Source organism: Pipistrellus hanaki (genome assembly GCF_964339955.1).
Source record: "Pipistrellus hanaki genome assembly, chromosome: 4".
NCBI classification, from domain to species: domain Eukaryota; kingdom Metazoa; phylum Chordata; class Mammalia; order Chiroptera; family Vespertilionidae; genus Pipistrellus; species Pipistrellus hanaki.
Window position 1 is genome coordinate 85237372 of NC_140506.1, and position 15825 is coordinate 85253196.

The 15825-nt window shown below is 44.6% G+C and overlaps 1 protein-coding gene across 1 annotated transcript in view; it reads right to left on the bottom strand.

Annotated features, from left to right (window-relative positions):
- HAPSTR1 (HUWE1 associated protein modifying stress responses) overlaps nucleotides 1-10402 on the bottom strand; it is a 28061-nt gene extending 17659 nt beyond the window's left edge. The window contains exons 1-2 of the mRNA XM_084881139.1: nucleotides 9718-10402; nucleotides 9049-9129 (exon numbers count right to left, since the gene is read on the bottom strand). Coding sequence (XP_084737265.1) covers nucleotides 9049-9129; nucleotides 9718-9943 — 307 coding nt within the window. The 5' untranslated portion in view covers nucleotides 9944-10402. The remainder of the gene's footprint in view (nucleotides 1-9048; nucleotides 9130-9717) is intronic.
- Between the last annotated feature and the right edge of the window lie 5423 nt (nucleotides 10403-15825).

Genomic DNA, 15825 nt, shown 5'->3' on the forward strand with positions numbered 1-15825 from the left:
GGGAGGGGGAGGGGGAATAGTTAGGGGCAACCAAGCCAGCAGAGGGGGTTAGTGAGGGGCAACTAGTCTGGCAGAGGGCAGTTGGGGGTGACCAAACTGGTGGGGGGAAGGGGGGCAGTTGTGGGAGACCAGGCCAGCAGGGAGGGGAAGGGGCACTAAGGGACAACCAGGGTGACAGGGGGAGGGAGGGGAAGGGGCTGGGGGGGCAGTAAAAAATGATCAGGCAGGCAGGCGAACAGTTAGAAGCCAGCAATCCCGGATTGTGAGAGGGATGTCCGACTACCTGAGATTAGGCCAAAACCATCAGTTGGACATCCCCCGAGGCAGAGAGGGTCCAGGCTGGGCTGAGGGGACAATCACCCTCCCCCAAGCACGGATTTTGTGCACTGGGCCTCTAGTTTTCAATCAAATAATCCCTGAAATTTATTTTTAATTGTGCTGCTAAAGCAGCAGAAAACCACTAGTATATCTTTAAAAGCCCGGCCAGTGTGACTCAGTGGTTGAGCATCAATCAACCTATGAACCAGGAAGTCACAATTCAATTCCTGGTCAAGGCACATGCCTGTGTGGGGCATGCAAGAGGCAGCCAATCAATGATTCTCTCTCATCATTGATGTTTCTCTCTCTTCCCTTCCTCTCTGAAATCAATAAAAGGCCAAGAAATGTAGATGATTGTGTTAAGTAAAAATTTGCTTTTACAAAAGATCCAGAGATAAAGTACCTGTAATTTTTAAATATATTTATTTTTACTAGAGGCCTAATGCACTAAAAAGATGTTCAGTCTATAATTAGCTTATTACACTTTTATTATTATAGAATGATTTCAGAGAGTAAGGGATTGGGGGGGGGGGAGGCGGTAGAAAGAAACATCAATGAAAGAATCATTGATCAGTTGCCTCCCTACCACCTTACAACCAGGATTGAGCTGGCAACCCAGGCATGTACCCTGACCAAGATTTGGATTGTGATCTTCTGGTTCGTAGATCAACATTCAACCACTGAGCCATGTGGCCCAGCATGGCCTCTTTTTTTTTTTTTTTTTAATCCCTTGTCTGCTACCAAGATAGATTCTGAAAGGAGTAGCAATAATCATTGAAGAGCAGTGCCCCAAAAAGAAAAATAAGAATTCAGACATCACAGAGGCTCTTAAACTGTATGAATTTCAATCATTAAAAAAGATGGCAAAAAGGGCAACACAAGCAGATTATTACGAAAGTTATTCCTTACCAGATGATCATTCCTTATTGCTAAAAAATTAAAAAGAAAAGTTGTCCATGGGAGCACTCTTAATATTAAATCCCATCCCAATTTTGAAAAGGTAGATTCTAATTTTACAGATATAAAAAGCAGCTTGGGAATGAAATCATTTCTCCAGTATTTCACTACCAGAATAATGGCCAAATTACATGAACCAATGCCTTCTGATTTCTCATTTCACATAAACAAAAAGAAAGCAAGAACTCCATTTAAAGGCAAACTGTATTTAAGAGAAAAATAGATCACTTTTAAGACTTAGATGAAGCCACCCTTAGAGCAGATAAAATTCTAAAATGACCTTGTTAAGCTGTATCTAAACTTTAAGTGTTCTGAAGAAATGAAAGCATTTTAAGAGAAATCAAGACATCAAGAAACTAAGCCCATCTCATGGTACTTGACCAAAGGGAGAAGAAACACAAAATATATGAACCTAGAAGCAACCAGGTTTCTAAAACCTAAAAGAATTATAATAAAGTTCATAACTGAAGCTTCTCTTTCTCCAAACACAGTAACTAAGAAAATTACATTTTTCAAGAAGTAAATGGAAATAGGCCCAGAACTAGATATAGAGGAAAAAAAGCTGGGAGCATGAAAGGACACAAGAAACAAGCCCAAAGCAGGCTTGGATGATACAAAGATGAAGCAGACATGAAAATGTACATCTGGCAAACCAAAGAGCAAAAAAGAGAAGCTAAGCCTGATACAAACCTCCAGTAAGGTGGTTTAAAGAAACTGACCATCCAGGAAAGAAAGAGCTTGGCAAAGTTTTGGTTTGTTCTGACTGAAGGCACAAGAAAGTCTCAAAATTTAGTTCTGTGCTGATGATTTAATCGGATTTGAACAAAGTTGGAAAACTCAATATTCACTGGTTTAGATGAGTTATATAACTAGTTGTGAACTTCTTTTATAGTGTATGCAACTGACTAATTATTTCATCTCAAAAATTCTTCACAAGTCTCAATATCCAAACCAACCAAGAGCACACTAAAAATTAAGCATTTTGTGGACACTGACTTTTACCTACTATAGAAAACAGAGTAGGAGAAAAGCAGATATAACATTTAAGGTCTTCAGGTACATGCTTTTGCATTGCCTGGATATAACTTAGTTTTATATTAACATCTCCAGAAAACAAATCCAATTACTTTACCACCCAGATTAATCCAATCTGTTATTTTCCCTAAACTGGGATTCTCATTTTGACACTAAAGCATTTAAAAAATATAGTCCTATGTTTAGGACTTTAGTTACTTGGTTGAAAATAAAAACCCTCCTGCAATACCTTGAACTACGTAGGAAAAACCTAAATGCTTATTGGAGAGTATTAGGCATGACTGGAGTAGCTTTTAACCTAAATTGCAGGTTAATTTAATATACAGCTAAACATAAACACACAGAATGGCCTCCTGAAAACTCTCAGCTAGACTGCTTTGAATATATCTGAATCCTGACAATATCACCCAAATCCTCGAGGTACAACTCAAAGAAAACAGTGGGGGACAGTCGTCTAACACCATCTTACTAACACCAATGTCATCATGGAAAAGGGCTATACGCTTGAAGGTTAAGCAAACCTGAAGGGCATCACAAAATGTCAATCTAACCTTTAATCACAACACATTCATTTCCTCATTCAAGAAATACTGATTCATGGTAGTCACAGTTGATATCCCAGGTTTCATTTTTTTTTTTTTTTAATGTATTTAAGCAGCTCAAATTTAACTTGAGTTTTTTAGAAGTCTAATCCTCCCACCACTGGCATGGGGCAATTGGCAAATAATGATTTCTGATGTCAAGACCAAATGCAATACTTCCTTATATGATACACTGACAAAATTAATCAGATTTCACTATTCATTGTTTTTCTGATACTCAAAAACCTTATGTGAGTCCACCAGAGCAAATATTCCAATTTCATAAACAAGAAACTGAAACTGAAGTTCGAAGGGTCTTACCCAAAGTTAGGTGGCACAGTTACTTCTACAAGGTATTTCTTCAACAACAGAGAAGCCATTTTCCATTCTTCTTAGAGCAGGGGTGGGGAACGATAAATCATTTGATCTGGCCTTGCCAAGGCACTAGGGGTGAGTTAATTAAATGTTTGATCAAAAATAGCAGGCTAATTTTTAAGTTAATTGTAAATGGCCCTCGAATGTTATAAATATCCAAATGGCCCTTGGCACAAAAAAAAAGGGTTTCCCACCCCTGCCTGAGAGGATCTACAAACCAGAAAAGGACACCACTACATCAAAGCAAGGAATACTTGAAAATTAAATCTGTACTAACCAATGTCTGCCACAGGGAGGAAAGGGAAAAAAAAAAAAAATCAGAAACAAAGATCTGACCCTGCCAGTGTGCCTCAGCTCAATGGTTAATATGGACCCACACACCAAGAGGTCACTGGTTCGATTCCCGGTCGGGGCAGATGCCTGGGTTTCAGGCTCATTCCCTAGTGTGGACATGTATTATCGATGTTTTGAGCTCTACCTTTCCCTCCCTCAATAAAATAAAAAACGTTTTTTAAAAAAGGAACAAGATCTGAGTCATAGACAAAATAAAATTGTTTTTAAAAAAATAACTATGTATCCCCCAAAGAGGTAGTATCCAAAAATAAGAACTAACTTCTAGCTAATTACATGTTTACTTAATCTTCACCTACCGCACAAAACAAAGAGCAGGAACCAAGGAAGAATCATCGCAGCCACAGTTGCCTGGCATCCAATCCTCCTTCCTTTCCTAAAGGCCCTCCAAGTTTTTGTTTGAATAGCTCTTGGGAAAGCTTCTGCAACAAATTTGCTCAGGGGGTAGAACATGTGGTTTAGTCCTTAATTAATCTGCACAATCCCAAACTGTGGCTATGATGCTGGCTCTGAGTAAGCATGTGACCCAATTTTGGCCAAGAAACTGTAGAAGTCATTTGCTAGTAACTCCTGGGGAAAAAAGTTTTCCCGGCTCTTCTAAACTTTGCTGAGTGGCTCTAAGATGTGAGTTGCCAACTTACTGACATTAGCCTGAAGACAAAGCTCATACATACACTAGAGCGTAGAGCTGCAGAGCCAGGGAGACTGAGCCACTGAATTAATCAATCTCACCCTCCAAGTGAGAAGAACCAACCCATGTTCATACCACTGAAGTCACCCTAACTTGTATTTTTCTGGTTATCTGCAGCCAAAACATCCTTTTACACATTAAGTAAAATTATTGTCTTCTTTAAAAGCTTACAAAAAGCCCTAGCCAGTTTGGCTCAGTGGATAGAGCATCAGCCTGCAGACTGGGTTGTGGGCTCAATCCCCAGTAGGAGGCAGCAGATCAATGATTCTCTCTCTCTCCCTCTCCTTTTCTCTCTGAAATAAAAATATATTTTTTAAAAAAATTACAGACAGAAACTAATAACAATATTAGGAATAACTGAGGCTACTACTACTCCTTATAAACTTAATACAAATTAAGACAGGGTTTCTAATTGTGATTCATAACATGGCATTTTGTACAAAGTCTTCAACAAGTTCAATAGTTTTTACAGCAAGGATAGTCACAAACAAGCTCCAAAAATTGTAAAGAGCTGAATTCCAGTACCTGTCTTTAGGTAGTATATGCTCTTGTCTGCCCATTTACTTTATACATCAATACACAAATTTTCAGTATGTTCAGTTCATTTCCAGTTTTTATATATGTGTGTGTGTGTGTATACACACACACACACACACACACACACACAAATGTCCAAAATGGCCCACTGAAGTGAGACAGCTTATTATAAATATAATTTAGCACCAAGATATCTCAAAAATAAGGATTTAAAAGCATCATACTATTTTCACCTGAAAATTTCATTATACTTAGCCATTTTAGGGGAAAATTAAGTAAAGTACACACCATGAAGTTTATTGCAACACAAGAAGAAGAAAAAAAGGATAGACAAAAAATAAACTAGAATATCTTCCCTTCCTCTTCAATACTGCCCACAGCCAGAAACGTCTGAAAAATAAAACCTCATCACCAATAGGCAATCCTAACACTTGAATACTCAGTATATGCTAGCACTAAACTAATAGCTTTGTACTAAGCTATGAATACTAATCCCTACCACTTACAGTTAAGAAAATGAAGGAACACAATGGGGAAATATCTTTTTTCACTATTTGTCTCCAGGAGTTTACAGCTATAAGTCGTCTAAATTCTGAACTCAGATAATCCAGCAGTAGACTCCATAAGGTTGCTGGCCTAGGGAAAATGCTATTAACAGGGAGACCAGAAACATCTTAAATAATAACAAGAGAAAGCTCTCAACAAGTGGTAGGACTCAGCATGCAACTGAAGTTTCAGAAGCAGTTTTAACATGTGAAGAGGCAAAGAAACAAGGCATAGCATACAAAAAGAAAAACATTCACAAGCTGAGAGAAATAAAGAAGTTGTTCTACAGGTTAAGATCAAGCACTAGCTTACAGGGGCCACTGAAGAGATGAGCACCAGCTGACACCTCAGTCTGACCATGAGGCTCCCAGGATGGCCTTGTCCTAGAAGACAACCAGTCCAACCTCTCACCTGAACAAGTAGCCCCGTGCAGCAGGAATTTGGAATTAGGTAAGGAGAATATGTACTTTCCTAATGAAGAGTCAAAAGACAAGACTCGAAATCAATCACCCAAGAAAATGTGGTAGGTGGGTGGTGGATTTAAGAAGCAAACACCCAGGCTTGGCCAAGTATTTTCCAGTAAGCATCAACCTGGATATTAAAATGACCTCAGTAACTTTTCACTCCTTTAGTTGCAGACATCAAAAAATGCACTAGACTAGGCAAAGGAGACCCAACCTGACTGAATATTGAACAAACATTGCCCCCTCTTTAGAAATATCAGATCAACATATAAACAAGAATGAGCATCAGGAGTTTCCTTCCCCTTTACAAAAAAAGGATAGCAAAGTCTGGCCCTACTTTGTGGAGAAGGAACCATGCACTCCATTTTGTTGAATTCTGTCCACACTGAGGGGGCATCCCAACTCACTCTCCTCCAATCCTTCCAGCTATGTTTTCTGCCCAACCAACATAATGTTCAATTTTTCAAAATTGAACTTCATTTCTGACCTTCCAATGTATTCATTTTTAGAGGTTATGAAGAAGTTGGTGAATGTACCAAGTTATCCCCAGGCTGCAAAATGAGCCATTTTTTAGCTTGTGAAGTGCTTAATCATAAAAAATACAGCACCACCCAAAGAGATCTCCTCAAATCCCCCATCTGTAAATTACATTTAAATAATCAGAACTGTGAACATTCTGAAATATACCACTACTTAATGCTGCATACACTTGTGACACTACCTTGCCAATTTTATTATATCTATTTAGGGTACTCAATTATTCCTATAGTTGAATTGTATCCTCTACTCCACATCCTGAAAAGGAGTAACAATGTAACTGCAGAGCACTATCCATACTCTCCTTAAATCAGATAAAAAATGTTGCTACACTACCAAATTCCACAAACCACAATTTAGCTTTTCTATCAGGTAAAAAGGAATGCATTTAACAAAAATAAAATACAAAGTAAGAGTAATTCAATCTCACAATTCAGCATATGCAATAATGCAAGAACTTCAGGTGATGTTTACTTTTTAAAATAAATGAATTACATTAAGTTTCTGAACAAGTAAAACTGACAAGCTTTTTGCAAATTAAATAAACCGAGATTTCAAAGTTCGGCTTCTAAGCCCATCTACTTATATGAAGAATTTGCACTAAAGAAAACTGCCAGTTTTAGTCCTAAAGAAATAGAATCCTGTAGACAACAGCACCAAAAACTAAGAAAAGAAAACTAGAACGCATTCCTATTTTTGTATGTCCTGGCACATATAAGACATTAAAAATGTGTTGCCTTCCCCTTTAAGTAAAAAGCCAACTGCAACAAGCAAATGGATACCCCATTGTACCATCATACAACAGAAAGCTACTCAACAAAAAAAAAGAAAAAAAGGCACTGAGCTATTTATTAACACATGCAATGTGAACTCAATCTCAGCGAAAGAAGCCAGCCACAAAAGGCTGCATACTGTAAGGTTCTATTTATTAAATTATGGAAACAGGGACAACCATATATTCAGATCAGTGGTTGCTTAGGGGCTGGGGTGAAGATAGAATTTCTTAACAGTGTTTGTCAAGCTGAAGATGTCAAGCTCTTTACATCTTTAAAGAGTAATTTTATTGCATGTAAATATACCCCAAGAAATTGAGTATTTTAAAAAAATGTGTTTTATGTCTTATTTCAAATTTCCCTGTCTGGATGAAACAAGAGTCATCCCAGAGAATCTTCCAGACCCTCAAGCACTGATGGATGTTAGCAAACTACTCAGGAGTCAAAACTGTTGAAGGAACTCACACTGGCTGGTGTAGTTCTGAGCATCAGGCAGGTTCGTATCTGAGCTGTAGGTTAAGTGCAGAGGAAGCAACCAATTGACGTCTCTCTCATATCTGTTTCTCCCCCTCCCTCTCTTCTTCCCTCCCTTCCACTCTCTCTAGAAAAATCAATGGAAAAATATCTTCAGATGAGGATTAACAATAAAATCAAAGTTGATCACTGGGGCACATTTTGTTTCCTTTTCTTGACAAGCCTGGATTATCAGTTCCTCATTCCTTAAAATTAACATTTTACTCACCAGTTTCAGTTTACATTCCCAAAAAAATGCAAATTCTACCCACAAAATCTCACAATAGTATTTTTCTTATAGAATGCTACCATCATTTGCACATTCTTACACAAAAATAAGATCTGACTGATAAGTCACTCCACAGCCTATTTTGATAATTTTGAAATGCACCGAGTTACATTACTGTAAACAGCAGCTTCTAGAAGTTTGAAAGCATTTAAGTAAATCTTTAAGATTAACAGTCAAATTCAAATCCTTTTTCCATAGAAACCTTGCCCAACCCCCCCTAAAATTAAACCCAAATTTCCAAATCTTCAAAATCAGTAAGGCACAAAATCTCAACCCATTTTCACTAAGAGAGCACAATGGGCAAGAACCCATCTTCATGTCATCACAGAGCAGGAAAATTAACTCCAGAAAGGCACTACCATAAAACACAACTCACACTCGGATCACAGATTTCCTGTCAATAATGTACAAGCAGATAAAAAAGGTACTTTTCAAGATAAATACTTGAAGTTGCTAGGGAAGAGCATCGTGTTAAGATGGGCACAGGATTTCAATTAGTTTACAACGCACTTATAAACACTACAAAAGATCATGCTCTGAGTTGTCCATCACAAGAATCTTTCCCACAAGGTGCTTACAATTTGCCACTCCCACCCCAAGCCCCCCTCCCCCGCCCCCCCTCGCTGTGGTGCAAAACCATATACTTTCTTCCCTGGGGTGCCTTTTCCAAAGAGAAGCTCCTCTCACCCAGTGTCAGCTCAGGACTTCTTGACCTCCGCACTATTTGACATTTGGGGCATGGAGATGGGGTGGGGTGAGGGTAATGGGACGGCCTCTAGCGAATGGGATAGTCAGCAGCCCCCCTCAGTGATGACATTCAAAAATGCCCCCAGACGTAACCAAATGTACGTGGGGGGTGGGGGGTGGTGTCAAAATAGCCCCCAGCAGAAGATCACTGATCTAGCTAGAATACCACCATTTCCAAGTTGCAAGACACTCAGGGTTAATCTTTGGACGCAGGAGAAAACACTCGGGCGGTCCAGGCCCAGGTGCAGGTGGCCAGCACACTCGGAACGCAGGCCTTTCACCCTGACGCAGGGCGCCCTTCCCCTAATCGGCAATGCAGCAAGGTTATCTTTACCTTTGTAGAGGTTGGTGACGGCGGTGGCTGCGTTTTGGAAGGGGACCCAGAGAGAAAGTCCTTGTTGCTGACACACTCGGTCTGAAAAAGTGGGGAGAGAGAGGGGATGGGGGGAAGAAGACGGAGAAAGAAATGTTATTTGGGCGTCAATCATTCGGGAACGGCCATATTAGGTTTCGCCATTTTGTTCCAGGGTTTCGGGAGCCCACAGTGACTGGGAGGAAGGCAGAAATAGGGGTCGCGGAGCGAGTGGGAGGAGAGCCTCGGGGTCCGGGGCGCAGCCCGAGGCCCAACCACGGGCGCAGGGAGGTGCCCTGTCCCCGCCCCGAGGCCGGCTTCGGGCACAATAGGGCCGGCCCAGTCACCTCCCTTCGCCATTTTGTGACTGGGGGCTCCTCCCCTGCCCTCCCCGGCCCGGGGCCCCCCGACAGCCAGGCCTGAGGAGCAGGCGGGCGGGCTCCTCGGGGCCGGCCCCCAAGACAGGCCTCCCCCGCGCCGGCCCCGGCCTCCCCCGGGCGCTCCCGTGGCCCGGCCTCCGCGCCGCCATCTTGTGAGGAGGGGGCAGCGGGGCGGCGGCCGGGCCGGCCTGGCCGGGCCGGGAGGCCGCCTGGGGCCCTCGGCCCGGGGGTCGGGCCGAGGCGGCGGCAAGATGGCGGCAGCGGCCCTCACCTTTGTAGAGCTGGGCCACGGCGGTGGCCGAGTTCTGGAAGAGGTGCCACAGCTTCTGCTGCTTGTGCTCGGGCTGCGCCCCGGCCGCCGCCTCGTCCTGCAGCTCCGGGGGTAGCTGCTCGTCTTGCTCGGCCTCGGCCAGGCACTGCCGCTCCCACTTGGAGAACCAATGCTCGGGCCCGTGCTCCTGAATCTCCGCCTCGCCCTCCTCCTTCCGCTCCTCCATCCTCCGCGGCCTCCCGCGGCCTCGCCGCCGCCGCCGCCGCGTCCTCCTCAGGCTAGGCTCCCGCGGAAGCGTCGTCGTCAAGCGGCCCGGCGGCGGGGCCCAGCGGCCGGCGGCGACTCCTCCTCGCGGCGGCCCAGGCCTCCTGCTCTCCGACGACCCGAGAGCCCCGCCCCGCAGCCCCGCGCAGCCCGGGACGACCCCCGCCCCGGGCCTCCCCACCCCTGGGCCCCGCCGAAGGTCGCCGAGAGCCGGAGGACCGCCGCCGCCGCCTCTCGCCTCTAGGGTCGGAGCCCGTCTACCGTCCCCCCATGGCGCCGCGGCCCCCCGCCGTAGGGCCGCCGCCGCTGACAACCGAGCCCTCCCAGCGGCCGTGCCAACGCCAAGGAGCCCGCACCAAAAACTAAGGAACGTCGTCGCCACCGCCGCCGACGCCTCTGCGGCTGCTGATCCCCGCCCTCCCCCGCCCACATGCTGACTGAGAAGCACCGCCCACTCGGCCCTCCCCTGCCCAATTGGGGCGCGTCCGCTTCGAGGGTCCCCATTGGTCCGATACAACCTGTTCCGCAGGCCAGTGTCTGAATACAGCGCCGTGATTGGTCCTTCTACCTGTCTGCCTGACATAACCAATGGGCGGGGACAAGGGAGAGAACGTCGGGAAGGGTGAAGTCGTAGAAAGAGGGGGGGAGAGCTGACAGTGGTTGCGTCCAGGGGAAAAAAAAAGTGCGCATGCGCATTTGCCCTGATGTCCCAGCCCCTGGGCCTCCAGCGGGCGTCACGTGACCGGCCCTGCGACCGCACCCGGGGCGGGGGTTTTTCCGGCGTTTCGAGGCCCTGGGAGACGCAAAATTGGATCCCGCCACTGCGCCGCGGGGCTGGAAGGGTGTGGTGGGTGACAGCCTGGTTAGTCCTCCCTTGGGCTTCCAAAAGGAGGAGGGGAATGAAGGAATTGAATAAAACGTCCAACTTCTGTCCAAGTGTGCAGAGTGCTTCCCATCTGTTTATTTCACTGTCCCATTTCTTAGATGGGCAGGATGAACCTCAGCCCAAAGGAAAGTTTTCATGTTGCAGGCCAGCGGGCCCTTCCTGTGTCCTGCAGGGCGGCCCGCACCCACAGAACTTATTGGGGTGCGTGGGGAACACTCTGCCCCCCCCCCCCATCTTCCTTTCCACCCCCCACCGCAAGCAACCCGCATCCTCCGGGGACATGTCTTTGGACTAGCCGGCCCGGGAAACCGAGAATGAGCCGGAACAGGAGAGGGTGCGAGGCGCGGGCACGTCTAAACTTTTGCGAGTGAGACAGCCCCGCACCTGTCCCGAGAGCACACTCCGGGGCCACGTGCGGCCGCTTGCGTCACGCGGCAGCCCCCGCCTCCTCCCACCGGAACCCGCGTGGCCGCGCCGAGTGGGAGGCCCCGCTTCCAGGGGGAAAGCTCCGCGCCGGTGCCGGTTAACAGGCGGTGCGCCGCGGTCCTGTCACCTCCGCGCCCGGGGCGGGGCTGCGCGCCGCGGGTACTCTGGGGCTCCGGGTCTGGGGACCCGCAGCCACGTCAGTGGGCGTGGAGCGCTCCGAGCCAAACCCGCCCTCTAGCTCACGCAGGCGCCGCCGGGAGCCCCTGGGCCGTGGAGAGGTCGGCGCGGAGCACCGCCTCCCACTGGCTGCCCGGTTGCATTCCTACAAATGTGGCTTTAAAGCCACCACCCCTGGAGTAAAAGTTGACCTCCTCCCGGAGACCATCGCGTCCCCGCAGGGTTTGGTCCCGCCGCCTCTGGTTTCATCCCACGCCGGCTGCTGCTCCGCTGGCGCGGTTCAAGCACACGGACCGCCTTTCGTTCTCCCGGGGACTAAGCTCTTCTCTGCCTCAGGGCCTTTGCCCTAGGAGTTGCCTCTCTCCGGAACCTTTTCTTCCCCGTCCCCTTCCCCCTGGCCTCCCCTCCTCCCTGGTCGTCATCCCCGGGGCTCTACTCGAAGCCCGGGAGCACAGAGCCCCTTTCAGACCCTTTAAAGGAGGGCCCTCCCCCTCTCTCCAAGGCCCGGTGGGTGTGTTTCATACCTTGTATCCCTTTGAACAACCTGCGATTGATACGTTTGTTTACTTAGTGTACTCCTCTCACCAAAAAGTAAGTTCTTAGAGCAGGAATCTTGGCAGATTCCTGGTTGGATCTGAAAACAAGGTTTTAGGTTGCGGGAACGGAGGCCGTGGCGGAAAGGAAGTGCCAGGCAAAAGTAAGGGTTATAGGGGAACCCTAAATTCATCAGGCCTACCAAAGGGGGAGGGCGCCGCAGGCAGGGCACTTACCTATTTTTACAGGAGTTACAAACACAACTTATGCTATGAATTTTTTTTCAATAATGATTACAATACAAAAAAAATCTGAAAACCCATTTTTACAGCAAAAAAAAAAAAAAGAGGTTCATCTGCACGCATATTAATATATTTTCTGAGACCTGCCAAGGTTTTGTCTGTCTCTTTCACACATATACACAGCAGATAACTCTAGAGACCAGGCTACTGGGTGATTTTTTTTTTTTTTCATTCTAAAATAAAATAAAAAACTAAGCAACAGTCCTAGCCGGTTTGTCTCAGTGGAAAAGGCTTAAAGAACCCAGATTTAACTGGTTTGACTTGAATCGAATTTTTTTTTTTTCTTCTGCTATTGCATTTGGTTTTCTCAGTAACTGTTCAGATACTTCCTAGCTGAGTAAGCTTGGGCAAATTACTTCAATTTCCCTGAACATCATAAATGGAGATGACAGAAACTCATAGTGTTTGCTCTCAGGATTAAGGAGAATAAGAGGAAAGAACTGAGCAGTACCAGTACACAAACTCACTCAATAAAGGCACCTGGGAAAGTGCTCCTTAATTAGCCTCCAACCCTGGAATTAGAAGGCCTGTATAAAACAATGTAAATACGACATCTTTCAGCTAAGATCTGGAAAGGTCACATCCATTTAAACGCACTGGAGACTGACAACTCAAGAAAAGTGGATTTAGCCGAAACCAGTTTGGCTCAGTGGATAGAGCTTCAGCCTTCAGACTGAAAGGTCCCAGGTTAGATTCCGGTCAAAGGCATATACCTTGGTTGCTGGCACATCCCCAGTAGGGGGCAGGCAGGAGGCAGAAAAAAAGTGGATTAACATATCCTTTTATTTTTAACACTTTCAGACTTTTCAATATATATGTAAATTCTTCAATATAAAAGCTATATTACACAGCTTATTGTGAAACCTACCTTTTATAATACATCTAGGATATTTTTTAATATAGTGGTCTCATTCCTTCTTATTAATAGTGACACAGCATTCCAGGGTATGGGCACATCATAACATATTTAATAGTTCTTTACTAAAGGGCATTTGGGTTGTTTTCTGTGATTTTTTTTTTATTTGTTTTCTTTTTCTTTTTTTAATTGATTTCAGAGAGGAAAAGAGAGAGAGAGAACCATCAATGATGAAAGAGAATCCTCGATTGGCTGCCTTCTGCACGCCCCACTCTGGAGACTGAGCCCAAAGCCCAGGGAATGTGCCCCTGACCAAAAGTGAACCGGGGACCTTTCAGTCCGCAGGATGACACTCTATCCACTGAGCCAAACCAGTGAGGCCTAATTTGTTTTTATTGATTTTTAGAAAGGAAGGGAGACAGATAGAGAGATAAAAAAGAAACATCGATGAAAGACGTAGATCAGCTGCCTCCTGCATGCCCCCGACTGGAGATTGAGCCCAAAACCTGGGCATGTGCCCTGACTGGGAATCCAACTGGGGATAAAACCTAGGACCAAACCATGGACCTCTTGCTCAACCACTGAGTCACACTGGCTGGGCTGTTTTCTGTGTTTTAGTACTACATTTACTCATCACCCTTGTACATTCATCTTTGCACACTCATTCAATTAATTCCTTTGTATAAACTCCACTAAGTAGAATCACTTGGTGATAACACTGTATTTTTCTATATCCATTGGTTTTGTTATTATTATTACTGTAAAAGTACTACATATTTCAACTGAAGAATTCCAGTTGTGCAGAACAATATAAATGGAAAAGTAAAAATCATTCTACCTACCTTATTCCAGATCGTCAATCCAATAAATAACTTGTAACTGTTAGAGGATGTGTCCATGTGTATATCACATGTGGTATATGTATAACTATACATGTATGTTCTCGTAAGAGAAAAAGAAGGTGATCATTATCCCTTAACATAATTTGGATATCTTTCCACATCAAGACATAAATGCCTTTAAAATATTGTGAAATATTTATTGTATGGATTAATTATAAACAGGTTCCCTATTGATGGAATTTAGATCATACCAGTCTCTACTATAAACAATGCTATAGTGAATATCCTTGTATATATATGTGCTATAGTGAACATCCTTATATGTGTATACATGGATACGTGAGCAAATACAGAAATAGTATTTTAGGGTCAAAGGTATATGATTCAAATCTTTTATGAGACTCCTAAAACGCCCTTTAGAGCTCTAGCCAGGTTAGCTCAGTGGATAGAGCATCAGGGCCAAAGGAGGCTCCTCCCCGGCCCAGACCTTGGTCAGGGCATATGCAGGAGACAACCAATCAATGTGTTTTTCTCATAGCAACATTCCTCTCTGTCTTTCCTTCTCTCTTCCACTCTCTCTAAAAATCAGTGGGAAAATATCCTCAGGTGAGGATTAAAAATAAAATTTTAAAAAGGAAAACACCCTTCAGAAAGGCAGAGTAATGGTCATTGCCTCCAATAACTATGAGTGTGCTATTTTTCCAGACTTGTCAATAATGAATATTACAAAATACTTTGCTCTTTGCTGAACAAATAAATGAAAAAGGGGTCTCCTTATGGCCGTACTTTGATTAGTCCAGCTTTCCAGTTGTAATTTTTTAAAATGTTTTTTTCACTTTTCTTGCCTTACAAATTTTTTCACAATAAACAGGGGTTTTATTTTATAGCTTCTGAGTTTTGCATCAGGCTTAGAAAGGCTTTCCATACTCCAAGATTATTTGTTGACATAATTGAATTAAAATGAAAATGGCAGCCCATCTTCCCTCATCTTTTTGACTACCAAACAGAATGTCAAGAGAATACATACTACCAACAGCTTCTCTGTTATAAAGCATGCATTCATCATAGTAGGCAGTAAAATGGTCTCAAAGTTTAATTACTGCCAGAAAAGGTCAAAGTTAGACTCAAGGGCATGAGTCAAAAAACATGAGAGAAATCAACAATATTGTAAGCACAAAAAGGCAATACAAATAACAAGACAAAATAAAGTGTTTTATTTAACATTCAATAGCATACAAGTCAACAAGCACCTATACTAATAATAGGGTAATATGCAAATTGGTCAGGATGCCATCACAGTAACAACCAATCAGCAGGCTGCGTGTGCAGCAGGCGTGGGTAGGCGGGGACTTGCAGCATCGTGGATGGGAGTGGGGCCATGGCGGAGAGGCCCAGAAGTCCATAGGCGCATGGAGGTCCACAACAGGCCTCCCCCTGCTCCAGCCTACCTCTTTGGGGGCAATCCATTGAGGAGACCCCGATGGATGGGTGGGACCTAATTCTTTGGGGTGATGGATCACAGGGCTCCCGCACTGTGACAGGGCACAGGACAGGCTGCCCCCTCCCCCCGAGTGCATGAATTTTGTGAATCAGGCCACTAGTGTTTATTTTATTTTTTAAAAATATATTTTATTGATTTTTTACAAAGAGGAAGAGAGAGGGATAGAGAGTTAGAAACACCAATGAGAGAGAAACATTGATCAGCCGCCTCCTGCACACCCCCTACTGGGTATGTGCCCACAACTAAGGTACATGCCCTTGACCGGAATTGAACCCGGGACCCTTCAGTCCGCAGGCCAACGCTCTATCCACTGAGCCAAA